Source organism: Schistocerca nitens, chromosome 9, assembly GCF_023898315.1.
Source record: "Schistocerca nitens isolate TAMUIC-IGC-003100 chromosome 9, iqSchNite1.1, whole genome shotgun sequence".
In the NCBI taxonomy this organism is placed as follows: domain Eukaryota; kingdom Metazoa; phylum Arthropoda; class Insecta; order Orthoptera; family Acrididae; genus Schistocerca; species Schistocerca nitens.
Window position 1 is genome coordinate 527568925 of NC_064622.1, and position 24583 is coordinate 527593507.

The 24583-nt window shown below is 42.9% G+C and overlaps 1 protein-coding gene across 1 annotated transcript; it reads right to left on the reverse strand.

Moving 5' to 3' along the window:
- Window positions 1–3713: 3713 nt before the first annotated feature.
- Window positions 3714–6152, reverse strand: LOC126203289 (piggyBac transposable element-derived protein 4-like). Its single transcript, XM_049937546.1, has 2 exons — window positions 5934–6152; window positions 3714–5761 (listed from the first exon to the last, which is right to left on the reverse strand). Exon 2 carries the CDS (start codon window positions 5746–5748, stop codon window positions 3961–3963), a length of 1788 nt encoding a protein of 595 aa, XP_049793503.1. The 5' UTR covers window positions 5749–5761; window positions 5934–6152; the 3' UTR covers window positions 3714–3960.
- Between the last annotated feature and the right edge of the window lie 18431 nt (window positions 6153–24583).

Sequence of the window (24583 nt, forward strand, 5' to 3'; positions counted from 1 at the left end):
CACAATGCCGACTTAAGTACGAGAAGAGTGAATCTTCTAAGAGTTTGTGGTTTGAGCGGTTAATGGGAGACCAGTATTAGATTCCGATGCACCAGTGCAGGTTTACTGTATCCCTTGGACCTTCACATTGACGATGAAACATAGAAATCGCATCGGAATTGAATACGAAAGGCACAATGCCGACTTAAGTACCAGAAGTGTGAATCTTCTAAGAGTTTGTGGTTTGAGCGGCTCCTGGGAGACCAGTATTAGATTCCGCTTCACCAGTGCAGGTTTACTGTATCCCTTGGACCTTCACATTGCCGACGAAACATAGAAATCGCATCGGAATTGAATACAAAATGCACAATGCCGACTTAAGTACAATAAGAGTGAATCTTCTAAGAGTTTGTGGTTTGAGCGGCTTCTGGGAGACCAGTACTAGATTCCGATGCACCAGTGCAGGTTTAATGTATCCCTTGGACCTTCACATTGACGATGAAACATAGAAATCGCATCGGAATTGAATACGAAATGCACAATGCCGACTTAAGTACAAGATAAGTGAATTTTCTAAGAGTTTGTGGTTTGAGCGGCTCCTGGGAGACCAGTATTAGATTCCGATGCACCAGTGCGGGTTTACTGTATCCCTTGGACCTTCACATTGACGATGAAACATAGAAATCGCATCGGAATTGAATACGAAAGGCACAATGCCGACTTAAGTACCAGAAGTGTGAATGTTCTAAGAGTTTGTGGTTTGCGCGGCTCCTGGGAGACCAGCATTAGATTCCGCTTCACCAGTGCAGGTTTACTGTATCCCTTGGACCTTCACATTGACAATGAAACATATAAATCGCATCGGAATTGAATGCAAAAGGCACAATGCTGACTTAAGTATAGGAAGAGTGAATCTTCGAAGATTTTGTGGTTTGAGCGGCTCCAGGGGGACCAGTATTAGATTCCGATGCACCAGTGCAGGTTTACTGTATCCCTCGCACCTTCACATTGGCGATGAAACATAGAAATGACACCGGAATTAAATACAAAATGCACAATGCCGACATAAGTATAGGATGAGTGAATCTTCTAAGTATTTGTGGTTTGAGCGGCTCCTGGGAGACCAGTATTAGATTCCGATGCACCAGTTCAGTTTTACTGTATCCCTTGGACCTTCACATTTACGAAGAAGCATAGAAATCGCATCGGAATTGAATACAAAAGCCACAATGCCGACTTAAGTACAAGAAGAGTGAATCTTCTAAGAGTTTGTGGTTTGAGCGGTTAATAGGAGACCTGTAATAGATTCCGATGCATCAGTGCAGGTTTACTGTATCCGTTGGACCTTCACATTCACGATGAAACATAGAAATCGCATCGGAATTGAATACAAAAGGCACAATGCCGACTTAAGTAAAAGAAGAGTGAATCTTCTAAGAGTTTGTGGTTTGAGCGGCTCCTGGGAGACCAGTATTAGATTCCGATGCACCAGTGCAGGTTTACTGTATCCCTTGGACCTTCATATTGACGATGAAACATAGAAATCGCATCTGAATTGAACGCAAAAGGCACAATGCCGACTTAATTACAAGAAGAGTGAATCTTCTAAGAGCTTGTTGTTTGAGCGGCTCCTGGGAGACCAGTATTAGATTCCGATGCACCAGTGCAGGTTTACTGTATCCCTTGGACCTTCACATTGACGATGAAACATAGAAATCGCATAGGAATTGAATACAAAATGCACAATGCCGACTTAAGTACAAGAAGAGTGAATCTTCTAAGAGTTTGTGGTTTGAGCGGCTTCTGGGAGACCAGTACTAGATTCCGATGCACCAGTGCAGGTTTAATGTATCCCTTGGACCTTCACATTGACGATGAAACATAGAAATCGCATCGGAATTGAATACGAAATGCACAATGCCGACTTAAGTACAAGATAAGTGAATTTTCTAAGAGTTTGTGGTTTGAGCGGCTCCTGGGAGACCAGTATTAGATTCCGATGCACCAGTGCAGGTTTACTGTATCCCTTGGACCTTCACATTGACGATGAAACATAGAAATCGCATCGGAATTGAATACAAAAGGCACAATGCCGACTTAAGTACAAGAAGTGTGAATCTTCTAAGGGTTTGTGGTTTGAGCGGCTCCTGGGAGACCAGTATTAGATTCCGATGCACCAGTGCAGGTTTACTGTATACCTTGGACCTTCACATTGACGATGAAACACAGAAATCGCATCGGAATTGAATGCAAAAGGCACAATGCAGACTTAATTACAAGAAGAGTGAATCTTCTAAGAGTTTGTGGTTGGAGCGGCTCCTGGGAGACCAGTATTAGATTCCGATGCACCAGTGCAGGTTTACTGTATCCCTTGGACCTTCACATTGACGATGAAACATAGAAATCGCATCGGAATTGAATACAAAATGCACAATGCCGACTTAAGTACAAGAAGAGTGAATCTTCTATGAGTTTGTGGTTTGAGCGGCTCCTGGGAGACCAGTATTAGTTTCCGAAGCACCAGTGCAGGTTTACTGTATCTCTTGGACCTTCACATTGACAATGAAACATATAAATCGCATTGGAATAGAATGCAAAAGGCACAATGCTGACTTAAGTATAGGAAGAGTGAATCTTCTAAGATTTTGTGGTTTGAGCGGCTCCAGGGGGACCAGTATTAGATTCCGATGCACCAGTGCAGGTTTACTGTATCCCTCGCACCTTCACATTGGCGATGAAACATAGAAATGACACCGGAATTGAATACAAAATGCACAATGACGACATAAGTATAGGAAGAGTGAATCTTCTAAGAGTTTGTGGTTTGAGCGGCTCCTGGGAGACCAGTATTAGATTCCGATGCACCAGTTCAGGTTTACTGTATCCCTTGGACCTTCACATTTACGAAGAAGAATAGGAATCGCATCGGAATTGAATACAAAAGGCACAATGCCGACTTAAGTACAAGAAGAGTGAATCTTCTAAGAGTTTGTGGTTTGAGCGGTTAATGGGAGACCAGTATTAGATTCCGATGCACCAGTGCAGGTTTACTGTATCCCTTGGACCTTCACATTGACGATGAAACATAGAAATCGCATCGGAATTGAATACGAAAGGCACAATGCCGACTTAAGTACCAGAAGTGTGAATCTTCTAAGAGTTTGTGGTTTGAGCGGCTCCTGGGAGACCAGTATTAGATTCCGCTTCACCAGTGCAGGTTTACTGTATCCCTTGGACCTTCACATTGCCGACGAAACATAGAAATCGCATCGGAATTGAATACAAAATGCACAATGCCGACTTAAGTACAATAAGAGTGAATCTTCTAAGAGTTTGTGGTTTGAGCGGCTCCTGGGAGACCAGTATTAGATTCCGATGCACCAGTGCAGGTTTACTGTATCCCTTGGACCTTCACATTGACGATGAAACATAGAAATCGCATCGGAATTGAATACAAAATGCACAATGCCGACTTAAGTACAATAAGAGTGAATCTTCTAAGAGTTTGTGGTTTGAGCGGCTCCTGGGAGACCCTTATTAGATTCCGATGCACCAGTGCAGGTTTAATGTATCCCATGGACCTTCACATTGACAATGAAACATATAAATCGCATCGGAATTGAATGCAAAAGGCACAATGCTGACTTAACCCTCCGTCAGGCGCAATATTATGACGACCGAGGTCGGGCGCAATGAGCCTGACAGGCACAGATTTTGAGAGCCGCTATTATTTCATCTTTTCTACTTTTGTCCTGTAAACATAATTAGCCACGTTCACTGGAATGTGTACAAACAGAACATATAAATTTGGATGCCAAAAAACCATTTATTTATTATAAAAGCAACAAAATACAAAGAACACTAATTTAGGAAACATTACCAGACAGTTACAGTTTCTAGCACATAAATTATATTAAACAGCGAATTTAACTGACAAGCTCCACTTTTGAGTCTCTCTTCCTGTTTTGCTGTCTTTCACACTCATTCAGAATTACTAGGAGCAACACACTCGCGCTCAGAGAAACAAAGTTGACAGACCATATTCGCGTGTGGCAGGCAGATCGCACTTTGGCATTTCTTACATTCATAATTTGACATCCTTCTGCGACCAGTTTCTGCAGTACAGGTGATGCATCTACGTCTTTTTGGATGTGAAGTAGGTGGTGATTCCTCTCTGCCTTCGGTGGGAATAAATCTCTTGAGACGGCTTTGCAAGCTGGAGGGGATTCCAATCGTCTTCATACTTCTTCTGTGTAGTTCTCCAAGAACAAGTTGATGTGCCAGAGACTTCAAGTACACTCTCCTACGCATTTTTTCCAGTTGATTTCCAAGGTAAATAACCTGAGAGTTGATACCACCCACATTCAACATTGTGTAGAAAATTACCATTGGCCAGCGCTTTGTGTTTCGGCTCACACTATAACTTGCACACATTTGATCTGCAGTATCAACCCCGCCTTTTGTCGAATTGTAGAAAGAGACTATCTCTGGTTTATGTTTGTCTCCAGATTGCGGATCAATGGCATCATCATTATGCAGCGAAGACACAAGAATAACATTTTTGTTCAGCCGTGGTACATAGGAAACCAAAACTTTCCCATCATTAAAACCAAACAAACTGCTGTGTTGTTCCCTTCGTTTCACATCAACAAAATCTGAAGGTATTTGCCTTTTATTTTTTCTGACAGTTCCAACTAGTGACAGCTTCTTTGTTTTCAAATAATCAATGAGGTCAAAATCAGTAAACCAATTATCAGTAGTAATATTGCGACCGGATCCAAACACAGGTTTAGCCAACCTCTTGACAACTTCACTTGGCTTGTTGCTGACACAGAAAGGACCTGCAGGCTGTTGTCCAACATAGACTTCCATGTTGAGTGTGTATATCATCTTAGCATCAACAAGAGCGAAATGTTTTATTCCATATTTGTTTGGTTTTGATGGTATGTACTGGCGAAAAACGCACCTACCACGAAAACCTGGAAGCATTTCGTCTATTGTGACGTTTTCCCCAGCGCAATAGCTCTTTTGGCAATTTTCAACAAACTTTTCGAAAACTTCACGAATCGGAGCTAGTCGGTCAAGTTCTTTCCGTTGGCTTCTGGTAGTTCTGTCATCAAAACGAAGACAACGTATCAGGTTTTTAAACCGCTTGAGGCTCATCACTAGGCTGAATTTTTCAACACCATCACCTTCTGTACCCCAAAGTTCCTCCAGACTTTGTCGATTTCCTCTGTAAGCTCCAGCAAGATACAGCAAGCCAATAAACGCCCTTATTTCTGTTACATCTGTGTGACTGATGTCTCTGGCTCTTGAGAAATGTTCCTGGACAGTGTCGATGTACTGATTCGTGTATCTGACGATCGCATCAAGAATGTCCTCAGTGAATAGAGCATTCCAACATTCTACAGCAGTTTTTGCATTCTTTGCATGTCCTATTACTCCAGGAAGGTGAGTAACGATGTTGTGAGGTGCCAGACGACGCCTTTTTTTAGGTGGTTTTTTGTTCCACATGGTCGTATTATCTCTTCCTACATAAACGTTCCTTGTGTTTTTGTGCTTTCCTTCTTCATCTTCATCAGTATTATCATCATCTTGCTCGGTTGCAGAGTCATCTTCGCGCTCTTCCACCTCATCCTGGGAATCAATATCGCTCTCGTCCCCCAGATTCTCAGTCAGCATGGGATCTTCCTCGTCAGCGCACATCAATAACTCGTGTATCTCTTCGAGATGACGTGGGTTAGACAAATCAAAGTAATTCCGCGCCATATTTATGGAGAATCTGAAATGTAAAACATAGAACACCACGATAATTACGTGTTCAGGCGCAATGTGCCTGACAGGCCGAGCTCAAAATATTACATATTTTCACAAATTATTGACAAAATTGACATTACTCATACCACAAATGAGGAAAACTACCACTCAGGTGAAAAAGAACAAAAAATACGTACCTCCGCAAATGGGACGTAATCGGGCGCAATGAGCCTGAGAGGCCAAAATCGTCACAGCTGCTCTTCACCAAGGTCGCGCGAACTCTAATAACACGGGTTGTATACAGCACCAGGAGGTAGGAAGGTACTGACGTCGGGGAAGTCCTACGCCACGTAACTGGGGAGGGGGGAACACAAATATGACAGCTGTGCCTGTCAGGCCGGTTGCGCCCGACGGAGGGTTAAGTATAGGAAGAGTGAATCTTCTAAGAGTTTGTGGTTTGAGCGGCTTCTGGGAGACCAGTACTAGATTCCGATGCACCATTGCAGGTTTAATGTATCCCTTGGACCGCCACATTGACGATGAAACATAGAAATCGCATCCGAATTGAATACGAAATGCACAATGCCGACTTAAGTACAAGATAAGTGAATTTTCTAAGAGTTTGTGGTTTGAGCGGCTCCTGGGAGACCAGTATTAGATTCCGATGCACCAGTGCAGGTTTACTGTATCCCTTGGACCTTCACATTGACGATGAAACATAGAAATCGCATCGGAATTGAATACGAAAGGCACAATGCCGACTTAAGTACCAGAAGTGTGAATCTTCTAAGAGTTTGTGGTTTGAGCGGCTCCTGGGAGACCAGTATTAGATTCCGCTTCACCAGTGCAGGTTTACTGTATCCCTTGGACATTCACATTGCCGATGAAACATAGAAATCGCATCGGAATTGAATACAAAATGCACAATGCCGACTTAAGTACAATAAGAGTGAATCTTCTAAGAGTTTGTGGTTTGAGCGGCTCCTGGGAGACCAGTATTAGATTCCGATGCACCAGTGCAGGTTTACTGTATCCCTTGGACCTTCACATTGACGATGAAACATAGAAATCGCATCGGAATTGAATGCAAAAGGCACAATGTCAACTTAAGTATAGGAAGAGAGAATCTTCTAAGAGTTTGTGGTTTGAGCGGCTCCTGGGAGACCAGTATTAGATTCCGATGCACCAGTGCAGGTTTACTGTATCCCTCGCACCTTCACATTGGCGATGAAACATAGAAATGACACCGGAATTGAATACAAAATGCACAATGACGACATAAGTATAGGAAGAGTGAATCTTCTAAGAGTTTGTGCTTTGAGCGGCTCCTGGAAGACCAGTATTAGATTCCGATGCACCAGTTCAGGTTTACTGTATCCCTTGGACCTTTACATTTACGAAGAAGCATAGAAATCGCATCGGAATTGAATACAAAAGGCACAATGCCGACTTAAGTACAAGAAGAGTGAATCTTCTAAGAGTTTGTGGTTTGAGCGGTTAATGGGAGACCAGTATTAGATTCCGATGCACCAGTGCAGGTTAATGTATCCCTTGGACCTTCACATTGACGATGAAACATAGAAATCGCATCGGAATTGAATGCAAAAGGCACAATGTCAACTTAAGTATAGGAAGAGTGAATCTTCTAAGAGTTTGTGGTTTGAGCGGCCCCTGGGGGACCAGTATTAGATTCCGATGCACCAGTGCAGGTTTACTGTATCCCTTGGACCTTCACATTGACGATGAAACATAGAAATCGCATCGGAATTGAATACAAAAGGCACAATGCCGACTTAAGTACAAGAAGTGTGAATCTTCTAAGGGTTTGTGGTTTGAGCGGCTCCTGGGAGACCAGTATTAGATTCCGATGCACCAGTGCTGGTTTACTGTATCCCTTGGACCTTCACATTGACGATGAAACACAGAAATCGCATCGGAATTGAATGCAAAAGGCACAATGCCGACTTAATTACAAGAAGAGTGAATCTTATAAGAGTTTGTGGTTTGAGCGGCTCCTGGGAGACCAGTATTAGATTCCGATGCACCAGTGCAGGTTTACTGTATCCCTTGGACCTTCACATTGACGATGAAACATAGAAATCGCATCGGAATTGAATACAAAATGCACAATGCCGACTTAAGTACAATAAGAGTGAATCTTCTAAGAGTTTGTGGTTTGAGCGGCTCCTGGGAGACCAGTATTAGTTTCCGATGCACCAGTTCAGGTTTACTGTATCCCTTGGACCTTCACATTTACGAAGAAGCATAGAAATCGCATCGGAATTGAATACAAAAGGCACAATGCCGACTTAAGTACAAGAAGAGTGAATCTTCTAAGAGTTTGTGGTTTGAGCGGTTAATGGGAGACCAGTATTAGATTCCGATGCACCAGTGCAGGTTTACTGTATCTCTTGGACCTTCACATTGACAATGAAACATATAAATCGCATCGGAATAGAATGCAAAAGGCACAATGCTGACTTAAGTATAGGAAGAGTGAATCTTCTAAGATTTTGTGGTTTGAGCGGCTCCAGGGGGACCAGTATTAGATTCCGATGCACCAGTGCAGGTTTACTGTATCCCTCGCACCTTCACATTGGCGATGAAACATAGAAATGACACCGGAATTGTATACAAAATGCACAATGACGACATAAGTATAGGAAGAGTGAATCTTCTAAGAGTTTGTGGTTTGAGCGGCTCCTGGGAGACCAGTATTAGATTCCGATGCACCAGTTCAGGTTTACTGTATCCCTTGGACCTTCACATTTACGAAGAAGCATAGAAATCGCATCGGAATTGAATACAAAAGGCACAATGCCGACTTAAGTACAAGAAGAGTGAATCTTCTAAGAGTTTGTGGTTTGAGCGGTTAATGGGAGACCAGTATTAGATTCCGATGCACCAGTGCAGGTTTACTGTATCCCTTGGACCTTCACATTGACGATGAAACATTGAAATCGCATCGGAATTGAATACGAAAGGCACAATGCCGACTTAAGTACCAGAAGTGTGAATCTTCTAAGAGTTTGTGGTTTGAGCGGCTCCTGGGAGACCAGTATTAGATTCCGCTTCACCAGTGCAGGTTTACTGTATCCCTTGGACCTTCACATTGCCGATGAAACATAGAAATCGCATCGGAATTGAATACAAAATGCACAATGCCGACTTAAGTACAATAAGAGTGAATCTTCTAAGAGTTTGTGGTTTGAGCGGCTCCTGGGAGACCAGTATTAGATTCCGATGCACCAGTGGAGGTTTACTGTATCCCTTGGATCTTCACATTGACGATGAAACATAGAAATCGCATCGGAATTGAATACAAAATGCACAATGCCGACTTAAGTACAATAAGAGTGAATCTTCTAAGAGTTTGTGGTTTGAGCGGCTCCTGGGAGACCAGTGTTAGATTCCGATGCACCAGTGCAGGTTTAATGTATCCCTTGGACCTTCACATTGACAATGAAACATATAAATCGCATCGGAATTGAATGCAAAAGGCACAATGCTGACTTAAGTATAGGAAGAGTGAATCTTGTAAGAGTTTGTGGTTTGAGCGGCTCCAGGGGGACCAGTATTAGATTCCGATGCACCAGTGCAGGTTTACTGTATCCCTCGCACCCTCACATTGGCGATGAAACATAGAAATGACACCGGAATTGAATACAAAATGCACAGTGCCGACATAAGTATAGGAAGAGTGAATCTTCTAAGAGTTTGTGGTTTGAGCGGCTCCTGGGAGACCAGTATTAGATTCCGATGCACCAGTTTAGTTTTACTGTATCCCTTGGACCTTCACATTTACGAAGAAGCATAGAAATCGCATCGGAATTGAATACAAAAGGCACAATGCCGACTTAAGTACAAGAAGAGTGAATCTTCTAAGAGTTTGTGGTTTGAGCGGTTAATAGGAGACCTGTAATAGATTCCGATGCATCAGTGCAGGTTTACTGTATCCGTTGGACCTTCACATTCACGATGAAACATAGAAATCGCATCGGAATTGAATACAAAAGGCACAATGCCGACTTAAGTAAAAGAAGAGTGAATCTTCTAAGAGTTTGTGGTTTGAGCGGCTCCTGGGAGACCAGTATTAGATTCCGATGCACCAGTGCAGGTTTACTGTATCCCTTGGACCTTCTCATTGACGATGAAACATAGAAATCGCATCTGAATTGAACGCAAAAGGCACAATGCCGACTTAATTACAAGAAGAGTGAATCTTCTAAGAGCTTGTTGTTTGAGCGGCTCCTGGGAGACCAGTATTAGATTCCGATGCACCAGTGCAGGTTTACTGTATCCCTTGGACCTTCACATTGACGATGAAACATAGAAATCGCATAGGAATTGAATACAAAATGCACAATGCCGACTTAAGTACAAGAAGAGTGAATCTTCTAAGAGTTTGTGGTTTGAGCGGCTTCTGGGAGACCAGTACTAGATTCCGATGCACCAGTGCAGGTTTAATGTATCCCTTGGACCTTCACATTGACGATGAAACATAGAAATCGCATCGGAATTGAATACGAAATGCACAATGCCGACTTAAGTACAAGATAAGTGAATTTTCTAAGAGTTTGTGGTTTGAGCGGCTCCTGGGAGACCAGTATTAGATTCCGATGCACCAGTGCGGGTTTACTGTATCCCTTGGACCTTCACATTGACGATGAAACATAGAGATCGCATCGGAATTGAATACGAAAGGCACAATGCCGACTTAAGTACCAGAAGTGTGAATCTTCTAAGAGTTTGTGGTTTGCGCGGCTCCTGGGAGACCAGCATTAGATTCCGCTTCACCAGTGCAGGTTTACTGTATCCCTTGGACCTTCACATTGACAATGAAACATATAAATCGCATCGGAATTGAATGCAAAAGGCACAATGCCGACTTAAGTACAATAAGAGTGAATCTTCTAAGATTTTGTGGTTTGAGCGGCTCCAGGGGGACCAGTATTAGATTCCGATGCACCAGTGCAGGTTTACTGTATCCCTCGCACCTTCACATTGGCGATGAAACATAGAAATGACACCGGAATTGAATACAAAATGCACAATGACGACATAAGTATAGGAAGAGTGAATCTTCTAAGAGTTTGTGGTTTGAGCGGCTCCTGGAAGACCAGTATTAGATTCCGATGCACCAGTTCAGGTTTACTGTATCCCTTGGACCTTCACATTTACGAAGAAGCATAGAAATCGCATCGGAATTGAATACAAAAGGCACAATGCCGACTTAAGTACAAGAAGAGTGAATCTTCTAAGAGTTTGTGGTTTGAGCGGTTAATGGGAGACCAGTATTAGATTCCGATGCACCAGTGCAGGTTTACTGTATCCCTTGGACCTTCACATTGACGATGAAACATAGAAATCGCATCGGAATTGAATGCAAAAGGCACAATGTCAACTTAAGTATAGGAAGAGTGAATCTTCTAAGAGTTTGTGGTTTGAGCGGCTCCTGGGAGACCAGTATTAGATTCCGATGCACCAGTGCAGGTTTACTGTATCCCTTGGACCTTCACATTGACGATGAAACATAGAAATCGCATCGGAATTGAATACAAAAGGCACAATGCCGACTTAAGTACAAGAAGTGTGAATCTTCTAAGAGTTTGTGGTTTGAGCGGCTCCTGGGAGACCAGTATTAGATTCCGATGCACCAGTGCAGGTTTACTGTATACCTTGGACCTTCACATTGACGATGAAACACAGAAATCGCATCGGAATTGAATGCAAAAGGCACAATGCCGACTTAATTACAAGAAGAGTGAATCTTCTAAGAGTTTGTGGTTTGAGCGGCTCCTGGGAGACCAGTATTAGATTCCGATGCACCAGTGCTGGTTTACTGTATCCCTTGGACCTTCACATTGACGATGAAACATAGAAATCGCATCGGAATTGAATACAAAATGCACAATGCCGACTTAAGTACAATAAGAGTGAATCTTCTATGAGTTTGTGGTTTGAGCGGCTCCTGGGAGACCAGTATTAGTTTCCGAAGCACCAGTGCAGGTTTACTGTATCTCTTGGACCTTCACATTGACAATGAAACATATAAATCGCATTGGAATAGAATGCAAAAGGCACAATGCTGACTTAAGTATAGGAAGAGTGAATCTTCTAAGATTTTGTGGTTTGAGCGGCTCCAGGGGGACCAGTATTAGATTCCGATGCACCAGTGCAGGTTTACTGTATCCCTCGCACCTTCACATTGGCGATGAAACATAGAAATGACACCGGAATTGAATACAAAATGCACAATGACGACATAAGTATAGGAAGAGTGAATCTTCTAAGAGTTTGTGGTTTGAGCGGCTCCTGGGAGACCAGTATTAGATTCCGATGCACCAGTTCAGGTTTACTGTATCCCTTGGACCTTCACATTTACGAAGAAGCATAGAAATCGCATCGGAATTGAATACAAAAGGCACAATGCCGACTTAAGTACAAGAAGAGTGAATCTTCTAAGAGTTTGTGGTTTGAGCGGTTAATGGGAGACCAGTATTAGATTCCGATGCACCAGTGCAGGTTTAGTGTATCCCTTGGACCTTCACATTGACGATGAAACATAGAAATCGCATCGGAATTGAATACGAAAGGCACAATGCCGACTTAAGTACCAGAAGTGTGAATCTTCTAAGAGTTTGTGGTTTGAGCGGCTCCTGGGAGACCAGTATTAGATTCCGCTTCACCAGTGCAGGTTTACTGTATCCCTTGGACCTTCACATTGCCGACGAAACATAGAAATCGCATCGGAATTGAATACAAAATGCACAATGCCGACTTAAGTACAATAAGAGTGAATCTTCTAAGAGTTTGTGGTTTGAGCGGCTCCTGGGAGACCAGTATTAGATTCCGATGCACCAGTGCAGGTTTACTGTATCCCTTGGACCTTCACATTGACGATGAAACATAGAAATCGCATCGGAATTGAATACAAAATGCACAATGCCGACTTAAGTACAATAAGAGTGAATCTTCTAAGAGTTTGTGGTTTGAGCGGCTCCTGGGAGACCAGTATTAGATTCCGATGCACCAGTGCAGGTTTAATGTATCCCTTGGACCTTCACATTGACAATGAAACATATAAATCGCATCGGAATTGAATGCAAAAGGCACAATGCTGACTTAAGTATAGGAAGAGTGAATCTTCTAAGAGTTTGTGGTTTGAGCGGCTTCTGGGAGACCAGTACTAGATTCCGATGCACCAGTGCAGGTTTAATGTATCCCTTGGACCGCCACATTGACGATGAAACATAGAAATCGCATCCGAATTGAATACGAAATGCACAATGCCGACTTAAGTACAAGATAAGTGAATTTTCTAAGAGTTTGTGGTTTGAGCGGCTCCTGGGAGACCAGTATTAGATTCCGATGCACCAGTGCAGGTTTACTGTATCCCTTGGACCTTCACATTGACGATGAAACATAGAAATCGCATCGGAATTGAATACGAAAGGCACAATGCCGACTTAAGTACCAGAAGTGTGAATCTTCTAAGAGTTTGTGGTTTGAGCGGCTCCTGGGAGACCAGTATTAGATTCCGCTTCACCAGTGCAGGTTTACTGTATCCCTTGGACATTCACATTGCCGATGAAACATAGAAATCGCATCGGAATTGAATACAAAATGCACAATGCCGACTTAAGTACAATAAGAGTGAATCTTCTAAGAGTTTGTGGTTTGAGCGGCTCCTGGGAGACCAGTATTAGATTCCGATGCACCAGTGCAGGTTTACTGTATCCCTCGCACATTCACATTGGCGAAGAAACATAGAAATGACACCGGAATTGAATACAAAATGCACAATGACGACATAAGTATAGGAAGAGTGAATCTTCTAAGAGTTTGTGCTTTGAGCGGCTCCTGGAAGACCAGTATTAGATTCCGATGCACCAGTGCAGGTTTACTGTATCCCTTGGACCTTCACATTGACGATGAAACATAGAAATCGCATCGGAATTGAATACAAAATGCACAATGCCGACTTAAGTACAATAAGAGTGAATCTTCTAAGATTTTGTGGTTTGAGCGGCTCCTGGGAGACCAGTATTAGTTTCCGAAGCACCAGTGCAGGTTTACTGTATCTCTTGGACCTTCACATTGACAATGAAACATATAAATCGCATCGGAATAGAATGCAAAAGGCACAATGCTGACTTAAGTATAGGAAGAGTGAATCTTCTAAGATTTTGTGGTTTGAGCGGCTCCAGGGGGACCAGTATTAGATTCCGATGCACCAGTGCAGGTTTACTGTATCCCACGCACCTTCACATTGGCGATGAAACATAGAAATGACACCGGAATTGAATACAAAATGCACAATGACGACATAAGTATAGGAAGAGTGAATCTTCTAAGAGTTTGTGGTTTGAGCGGCTCCTGGGAGACCAGTATTAGATTCCGATGCACGAGTTCAGGTTTACTGTATCCCTTGGACCTTCACATTTACGAAGAAGCATAGAAATCGCATCGGAATTGAATACAAAAGGCACAATGCCGACTTAAGTACAAGAAGAGTGAATCTTCTAAGAGTTTGTGGTTTGAGCGGTTAATGGGAGACCAGTATTAGATTCCGATGCACCAGTGCAGGTTTACTGTATCCCTTGGACCTTCACATTGACGATGAAACATAGAAATCGCATCGGAATTGAATACGAAAGGCACAATGCCGACTTAAGTACCAGAAGTGTGAATCTTGTAAGAGTTTGTGGTTTGAGCGGCTCCTGGGAGACCAGTATTAGATTCCGCTTCACCAGTGCAGGTTTACTGTACCCCTTGGACCTTCACATTGCCGATGAAACATAGAAATCGCATCGGAATTGAATACAAAATGCACAATGCCGACTTAAGTACAATAAGAGTGAATCTTCTAAGAGTTTGTGGTTTGAGCGGCTCCTGGGAGACCAGTATTAGATTCCGATGCACCAGTGGAGGTTTACTGTATCCCTTGGACCTTCACATTGACGATGAAACATAGAAATCGCATCGGAATTGAATACAAAATGCACAATGCCGACTTAAGTACAATAAGAGTGAATCTTCTAAGAGTTTGTGGTTTGAGCGGCTCCTGGGAGACCAGTATTAGATTCCGATGCACCAGTGCAGGTTTAATGTATCCCTTGGACCTTCACATTGACAATGAAACATATAAATCGCATCGGAATTGGTTGCAAAAGGCACAATGCTGACTTAAGTATAGGAAGAGTGAATCTTCTAAGAGTTTGTGGTTTGAGCGGCTCCAGGGGGACCAGTATTAGATTCCGATGCACCAGTGCAGGTTTACTGTATCCCTCGCACCCTCACATTGGCGATGAAACATAGAAATGACACCGGAATTGAATACAAAATGCACAGTGCCGACATAAGTATAGGAAGAGTGAATCTTCTAAGAGTTTGTGGTTTGAGCGGCTCCTGGGAGACCAGTATTAGATTCCGATGCACCAGTTTAGTTTTACTGTATCCCTTGGACCTTCACATTTACGAAGAAGCATAGAAATCGCATCGGAATTGAATACAAAAGGCACAATGCCGACTTAAGTACAAGAAGAGTGAATCTTCTAAGAGTTTGTGGTTTGAGCGGTTAATGGGAGACCTGTAATAGATTCCGATGCATCAGTGCAGGTTTACTGTATCCGTTGGACCTTCACATTCACGATGAAACATATAAATCGCATCGGAATTGAATACAAAAGGCACAATGCCGACTTAAGTAAAAGAAGAGTGAATGTTCTAAGAGTTTGTGGTTTGAGCGGCTCCTGGGAGACCAGTATTAAATTCCGATGCACCAGTGCAGGTTTACTGTATCCCTTGGACCTTCACATTGACGATGAAACATAGAAATCGCATCTGAATTGAATGCAAAAGGCACAATGCCGACTTAATTACAAGAAGAGTGAATCTTCTAAGAGCTTGTGGTTTGAGCGGCTCCTGGGAGACCAGTATTAGATTCCGATGCACCAGAGCAGGTTTACTGTATCCCTTGGACCTTCACATTGACGATGAAACATAGAAATCGCATAGGACTTGAATGCAAAATGCACAATGCCGACTTAAGTACAAGAAGAGTGAATCTTGTAAGAGTTTGTGGTTTGAGCGGCTTCTGGGAGACCAGTACTAGATTCCGATGCACCAGTGCAGGTTTAATGTATCCCTTGGACCGCCACATTGACGATGAAACATAGAAATCGCATCGGAATTGAATACGAAATGCACAATGCCGACTTAAGTACAAGATAAGTGAATTTTCTAAGAGTTTGTGGTTTGAGCGGCTCCTGGCAGACCAGTATTAGATTCCGATGCACCAGTGCAGGTTTACTGTATCCCTTGGACCTTCACATTGACGATGAAACATAGAAATCGCATCGGAATTGAATACGAAAGGCACAATGCCGACTTAAGTACCAGAAGTGTGAATCTTCTAAGAGTTTGTGGTTTGAGCGGTTCCTGGGAGACCAGTATTAGATTCCGCTTCACCAGTGCAGGTTTACTGTATCCCTTGGACATTCACATTGCCGATGAAACATAGAAATCGCATCGGAATTGAATACAAAATGCACAATGCCGACTTAAGTACAATAAGAGTGAATCTTCTAAGCGTTTGTGGTTTGAGCGGCTCCTGGGAGACCAGTATTAGATTCCGATGCACCAGTGCAGGTTTACTGTATCCCTCGCACCTTCACATTGGCGATGAAACATAGAAATGACACCGGAATTGAATACAAAATGCACAATGACGACATAAGTATGGGAAGAGTGAATCTTCTAAGAGTTTGTGGTTTGAGCGGCTCCTGGGAGACCAGTATTAGATTCCGATGCACCAGTTCAGGTTTACTGTATCCGTTGGACCTTCACATTTACGAAGAAGCATAGAAATCGCATCGGAATTGAATACAAAAGGCACAATGCTGACTTAAGTACAAGAAGAGTGAATCTTCTAAGAGTTTGTGGTTTGAGCGGTTAATGGGAGACCAGTATTAGATTCCGATGCACCAGTGCAGGTTTACTGTATACCTTGGACCTTCACATTGACGATGAAACATAGAAATCGCATCGGAATTGAATACGAAAGGCACAATGCCGACTTAAGTACCAGAAGTGTGAATCTTCTAAGAGTTTGTGGTTTGAGCGGCTCCTGGGAGACCAGTATTAGATTCCGCTTCACCAGTGCAGGTTTACTGTATCCCTTGGACATTCACATTGCCGATGAAACATAGAAATCGCATCGGAATTGAATACAAAATGCACAATGCCGACTTAAGTACAATAAGAGTGAATCTTCTAAGAGTTTGTGGTTTGAGCGGCTCCTGGGAGACCAGTATTAGATTCCGATGCACCAGTGCAGGTTTACTGTATCCCTTGGACCTTCACATTGACGATGAAACATAGAAATCGCATCGGAATTGAATACAAAATGCACAATGCCGACTTAAGTACAATAAGAGTGAATCTTCTAAGAGTTTGTGGTTTGAGCGGCTCCTGGGAGACCAGTATTAGATTCCGATGCACCAGTGCAGGTTTAATGTATCCCTTGGACGTTCACATTGACAATGAAACATATAAATCGCATCGGAATTGAATGCAAAAGGCACAATGCTGACTTAAGTATAGGAAGAGTGAATCTTCGAAGAGTTTGTGGTTTGAGCGGCTCCAGGGGGACCAGTATTAGATTCCGATGCACCAGTGCAGGTTTACTGTATCCCTCGCACCCTCACATTGGCGATGAAACATAGAAATGACACCGGAATTGAATACAAAATGCACAGTGCCGACATAAGTATAGGAAGAGTGAATCTTCTAAGAGTTTGTGGTTTGAGCGGCTCCTGGGAGACCAGTATTAGATTCCGATGCACCAGTTTAGTTTTACTGTATCCCTTGGACCTTCACATTTACGAAGAAGCATAGAAATCGCATCGGAATTGAATACAAAAGGCACAATGCCGACTTAAGTACAAGAAGAGTGAATCTTCTAAGAGTTTCTGGTTTGAGCGGTTAATGGGAGACCTGTAATAGATTCCGATGCATCAGTGCAGGTTTACTGTATCCGTTGGACCTTCACATTCACGATGAAACATATAAATCGCATCGGAATTCAATACAAAAGGCACAATGCCGACTTAAGTAAAAGAAGAGTGAATGTTCTAAGAGTTTGTGGTTTGAGCGGCTCCTGGGAGACCAGTATTAAATTCCGATGCACCAGTGCAGGTTTACTGTATCCCTTGGACCTTCACATTGACGATGAAACATAGAAATCGCATCTGAATTGAATGCAAAAGGCACAATGCCGACTTAATTACAAGAAGAGTGAATCTTCTAAGAGTTTGTGGTTTGAGCGGCTCCTTGGAGACCAGTATTAGATTCCGATGCACCAGTGCAGGTTTACTGTATCCCTTGGACCTTCACATTGACGATGAAACATAGAAATCGCATAGGAATTGAATACAAAATGCACAATGCCGACTTAAGTACAAGAAGAGTGAATCTTGTAAGAGTTTGTGGTTTGAGCGGCTTCTGGAAGACCAGTACTAGATTCCGATGCACCAGTGCAGGTTTAATGTATCCCTTGGACTTTCACATTGACGATGAAACATAGAAATCGCATCGGAATTGAATACGAAATGCACAATGCCGACTTAAGTACAAGATAAGTGAATTTTCTAAGAGTTTGTGGTTTGAGCGGCTCCTGGGAGACCAGTATTAGATTCCGATGCACCAGTGCAGGTTTACTGTATCCCTTGGACCTTCACATTGACGATGAAACATAGAAATCGCATCGGAATTGAATACGAAAGGCACAATGCCGACTTAAGTACCAGAAGTGTGAATCTTCTAAGAGTTTGTGGTTTGAGCGGCTCCTGGGAGACCAGTATTAGATTCCGATGCACCAGTTCAGGTTTACTGTATCCCTTGGACCTTCACATTTACGAAGAAGCATAGAAATCGCATCGGAATTGAATACAAAAGGCAGAATGCCGACTTAAGTATAGGAAGAGAGAATCTTCTAAGAGTTTGTGGTTTGAGCGGCTCCTGGGAGACCAGTATTAGATTCCGATGCACCAGTGCAGGTTTACTGTATCCCTTGGACCTTCACATTGACGATGAAACATAGAAATCGCATCGGAATTGAATACAAAAGGCACAATGCCGACTTAAGTACAAGAAGTGTGAATCTTCTAAGGGTTTGTGGTTTGAGCGGCTCCTGGGAGACCAGTATTAGATTCCGATGCACCAGTGCAGGTTTACTGTATCCCTTGGACCTTCACATTGACGATGAAACACAGAAATCGCATCGGAATTGAATGCAAAAGGCACAATGCCGACTTAATTACAAGAAGAGTGAATCTTCTAAGAGTTTGTGGTTTGAGCGGCTCCTGGGAGACCAGTATTAGATTCCGATGCACCAGTGCAGGTTTACTGTATCCCTTGGACCTTCACATTGACGATGAAACATAGAAATCGCTTCGGAATTGAATACAAAATGCACAATGCCGACTTAAGTACAATAAGAGTGAATCTTCTAAGAGTTTGTGGTTTGAGCGGCTCCTGGGAGACCAGTATTAGATTCCGATGCACCAGTGCAGGTTTACTGTATCCCTTGGACCTTCACATTGACAATGAAACATATAAATCGCATCGGAATTGAACGCAAAAGGCACAATGCTGACTTAAGTATAGGAAGAGTGAATCTTCTAAGATTATGTGGTTTGAGCGGCTCCAGGGGGACCAGTATTAGATTCCGATGCACCAGTGCAGGTTTACTGTATCCCTCGCACCTTCACATTGGCGATGAAACATAGAAATGACACCGGAATTGAATACAAAATGCACAATGCCGACATAAGTATAGGAAGAGTGAATCTTCTAAGATTTTGTGGTTTGAGCGGCTCCAGGGGGACCAGTATTAGATTCCGATGCACCAGTGCAGGTTTACTGTATCCCTCGCACCTTCACATTGGCGATGAAACATAGAAATGACACCGGAATTGAATACAAAAGGCACAATGCCGACTTAAGTACAAGAAGAGTGAATCTTCTAAGAGTTTGTGGTTTGAGCGGTTAATGGGAGACCAGTATTACATTCCGATGCACCAGTGCGGTTTACTGTATCCCTTGGACCTTCATATTGACGATGAAACATAGAAATCGCATCGGAGTTGAATACGAAAGGCACAATGCCGACTTCAGTACCAGAAGTGTGAATCTTCTAAGAGTTTGTGGTTTGAGCGGCTCCTGGGAGACCAGTATTAGATTCCGCTTCACCAGTGCAGGTTTACTGTATCCCTTGGACCTTCACATTGCCGATGAAACATAGAAATCGCATCGGAATTGAATACAAAATGCACAATGCCGACTTAAGTACAATAAGAGTGAATCTTCTAAGAGTTTGTGGTTTGAGCGGCTCCTGGGAGACCAGTATTAGATTCCGATGCACCAGTGCAGGTTTACTGTATCCCTTGGACCTTCACATTGACGATGAAACATAGAAATCGCATCGGAATTGAATGCAAAAAGGCACAATGCCAACTTAAGTATAGGAAGAGTGAATCTTCTAAGAGTTTGTCGTTTGAGCGGCTCCTGGGAGACCAGTATTAGATTCCGATGCACCAGTGCAGGTTTACTGTATCCCTAGGACCTTCACATTGACGATGAAACATAGAAATCGCATCGGAATTGAATACAAAAGGCACAATGCCGACTTAAGTACAAGAAGTGTGAATCTTCTAAGAGTTTGTGGTTTGAGCGGCTCCTGGGAGTCCAGTATTAGATTCCGATGCACCAGTGCAGCTTTACTGTATCCCTTGGACCTTCACATTGACGATGAAACACAGAAATCGCATCGGAATTGAATGCAAAAGGTACAATGCCGACTTAATTACAAGAAGAGTGGATCTTCTAAGAGTTTGTGGTTTGAGCGGCTCCTGGGAGACCAGTATTAGATTCCGATGCACCAGTTCAGGTTTACTGTATCCCTTGGACCTTCACATTGACGATGAAACATAGAAATCGCATCGGAATTGAATACAAAATGCACAATGCCGACTTAACTACAATAAGAGTGAATCTTCTAAGAGTTTGTGGTTTGAGCGGCTCCTGGGGGACCAGTATTAGATTCCGATGCACCAGTGCAGGTTTACTGTATCCCTTGGACCTTCACATTGACAATGAAACATATAAATCGCATCGGAATTGAATGCAAAAGGCACAATGCTGACTTAAGTATAGGAAGAGTGAATCTTCTAAGAGTTTGTGGTTTGAGCGGCACCAGGGGGACCAGTATTAGATTCCGATGCACCAGTGCAGGTTTACTGTATCCCTCGCACCTTCACATTGGCGATGAAACATAGAAATGACACCGGAATTGAATACAAAATGCACAATTCCGACATAAGTATAGGAAGAGTGAATCTTCTAAGAGTTTGTGGTTTGAGCGGCTCCTGGGAGACCAGTATTAGATTCCGATGCACCAGTTCAGGTTTACTGTATCCCTTGGACCTTCACATTTCCGAAGAAGCATAGAAATCGCATCGGAATTGAATACAAAAGGCAGAATGCCGACTTAAGTACAAGAAGAGTGATTCTTCTAAGAGTTTGTGGTTTGAGCGGTTAATGGGAGACCAGCATTAGATTCCGATGCATCAGTGCAGGTTTACTGTATCCGTTGGACCTTCACATTCACGATGAAACATAGAAATCGCATCGGAATTGAATACAAAAGGCACAATGCCGACTTAAGTACAAGAAGAATGAATCTTCTAAGAGTTTGTGGTTTGAGCGGCTCCTGGGAGACCAGTATTAAATTCCGATGCACCAGTGCAGGTTTACTGTATCCCTTGGACCTTCACATTGACGATGAAACATAGAAATCGCATCTGAATTGAATGCAAAAGGCACAATGCCGACTTAATTACAAGAAGAGTGAATCTTCTAAGAGCTTGTGGTTTGAGCGTCTCCTGGGAGACCAGTATTAGATTCCGATGCACCAGTGCAGGTTTACTGTATCCCTTGGACCTTCACATTGACGATGAAACATAGAAATCTCATAGGAATTGAATACAAAGTGCACAATGCCGACTTAAGTACAAGAAGAGTGAATCTTCTAATAGTTTGTGGTTTGAGCGGCTTCTGGGAGACCAGTACTAGATTCCGATGCACCAGTGCAGGTTTAATGTCTCCCTTGGACCTTCACATTGACGATGAAACATAGAAATCGCATCGGAATTTAATACGAAATGCACAATGCCGACTTAAGTACAAGATGAGTGAATCTTCTAAGAGTTTGTGGTTTGAGCGGCTCCTGGGAGACCAGTAATAGATTCCGATGCACCAGTGCAGTTTTACTGTATCCCTTGGACCTTCACATTGACGATGAAACATAGAAATCGCATCGGAATAGAATACGAAAGGCACAATGCCGACATATGTACCAGAAGTGTGAATCTTCTAAGAGTTTGTGGTTTGAGCGGCTCCTGGGAGACCAGTATTAGATTCCGCTGCACCAGTGCAGGTTTACTGTATCCCTTGGACCTTCACATTGCCGATGAAACATAGAAATCGCATCGGAATTGAATACAAAATGCACAATGCCGACTTAAGTACAATAAGAGTGAATCTTCTAAGAGTTTGTGGTTTGAGCGGCTCCTGGGAGACCAGTATTAGATTCCGATGCACCAGTGCAGGTTCACTGTATCCCTTGGACCTTCACATTGACGATGAAACATAGAAATCGCATCGGAATTGAATGCAAAGGCACAATGCCAACTTAAGTATAGGAAGAGTGAATGTTCAAAGAGTTTGTGGTTTGAGCGGCTCCTGGGAGACCAGTATTAGATTCCGATGCACCAGTGCAGGTTTTATGTATCCCTTGGACCTTCACATTGACGATGAACCATAGAAATCGCATCGGAATTGAATACAAAAGGCTCAATGCCGACTTAAGTACAAGAAGTGTGAATCTTCTAAGAGTTTATGGTTTGAGCGGCTCCTGGGAGACCAGTATTAGTTTCCGATGCACCAGTGCAGGTTTACTGTATCCCTTGGACCTTCACATTGACGATGAAACATAGATATCGCATCGGAATTTAATACAAAAGGCACAATGCCGACTTAAGTACACGAAGAGTGAATCTTCTAAGAGTTTGTGGTTTGAGCGGCTCCTGGGAGACCAGTATTAGATTCCGATGCACCAGTGCAGGTTTACTGTATCCCTTGGACCTTCACATTGACGATGAAACATAGAAATCGCATCGGAATTGAACACGAAAGGCACAATGCCGACTTAAGTACCAGAAATGTGAATCTTCTAAGAGTTTGTGGTTTGAGCGGCTCCTGGGAGACCAGTATTAGATTCCGCTGCACCAGTGCAGGTTTACTGCATCCCTTGGACCTTCACATTGACGATGAAACATAGAAATCGCATCGGAATTGAATACAAAATGCACAATGCCAACTTAAGTACAATAAGAGTGAATCTTCTAAGAGTTTGTGGTTTGAGCGGCTTCTGGGAGACCAGTATTAGATTCCGATGCACCAGTGCAGGTTTACTGTATCCCTTGGACTTTCACATTGACGATGAAACATAGTTATCGCATCGTAATTGAATACAAAAGGCACAATGCCGACTTAAGTACAAGAAGAGTGAATCTTCTATGAGTTTGTGGTTTGAGCGGCTTCTGGGAGACCAGTATTAGATTCCGATGCACCAGTGCAGGTTTACTGTATCCCTCGCACTTTCACATTGGCGATGAAACATAGAAATCGCATCGGAATTGAATAAAAAACGCACAATGCCAACTTAAGTATAGGAAGAGTGAATGTTCTAAGAGTTTGTGGTTTGAGCGGCTCCTGGGAGACCAGTATTAGATTCCGATGCACCAGTGCAGGTTTACTGTATCCCTTGGACCTTCACATTGACAATGAAACATAGAAATCGCATCGGAATTGAATACAAAACGCACAATGCCGACTTAAGTACAAGAAGTGTGAATCTTCTAAGAGTTTATGGTTTGAGCGGCTCCTGGGAGACCAGTATTAGTTTCCGATGCACCAGTGCAGGTTTACTGTATCCCGTGGACCTTCACATTGACGATAAAACATAGATATCGCATCGGAATTGAATACAAAAGGCAGAATGCCGACTTAAGTACAAGAAGAGTGAATCTTCTAAGAGTTTGTGGTTTGAGCGGCTCCTGGGAGACCAGTATTAGATTCCGATGCACCAGTGCAGGTTTACTGTATCCCTTGGACTTTCACATTGACGATGAAACATAGTTATCGCATCGGAATTGAATACAAAAGGCACAATGCCGACTTAAGTACAAGAAGAGTGAATCTTCTATGAGTTTGTGGTTTGAGCGGCTTCTGGGAGACCAGTATTAGATTCCGATGCACCAGTGCAGGTTTACTGTATCCCTCGCACCTTCACATTGGCGATGAAACATAGAAATCGCATCGGAATTGAATACAAAAGGCACAATGCCGACTTAAGTATAGGAAGAGTGAATCTTCTAAGATTTTGTGGTTTGAGCGGCTCCTGGGAGACCAGTATTAGATTCCGATGAACCAATGCAGGTTTACTGTATCCCTTGGACCTTCACATTGACGATGAAACATAGAAATCGCTTCGGAATTGAATACACAAGGCAGAATGCCGACTTAAGTACAAGAAGAGTGAATCTTCTAAGAGTTTGTGGTTTAAGCGGCTCCTGGGAGACCAGTATTAGATTCCGATGCACCAGTGCAGGTTTACTGTATCCCTTGGACCTTCACATTGACGATGAAACATAGAAATCGCATCGGAATTGAATGCAAAAGGCACAATGCCAACTTAAGTATAGGAAGAGTGAATCTTCTA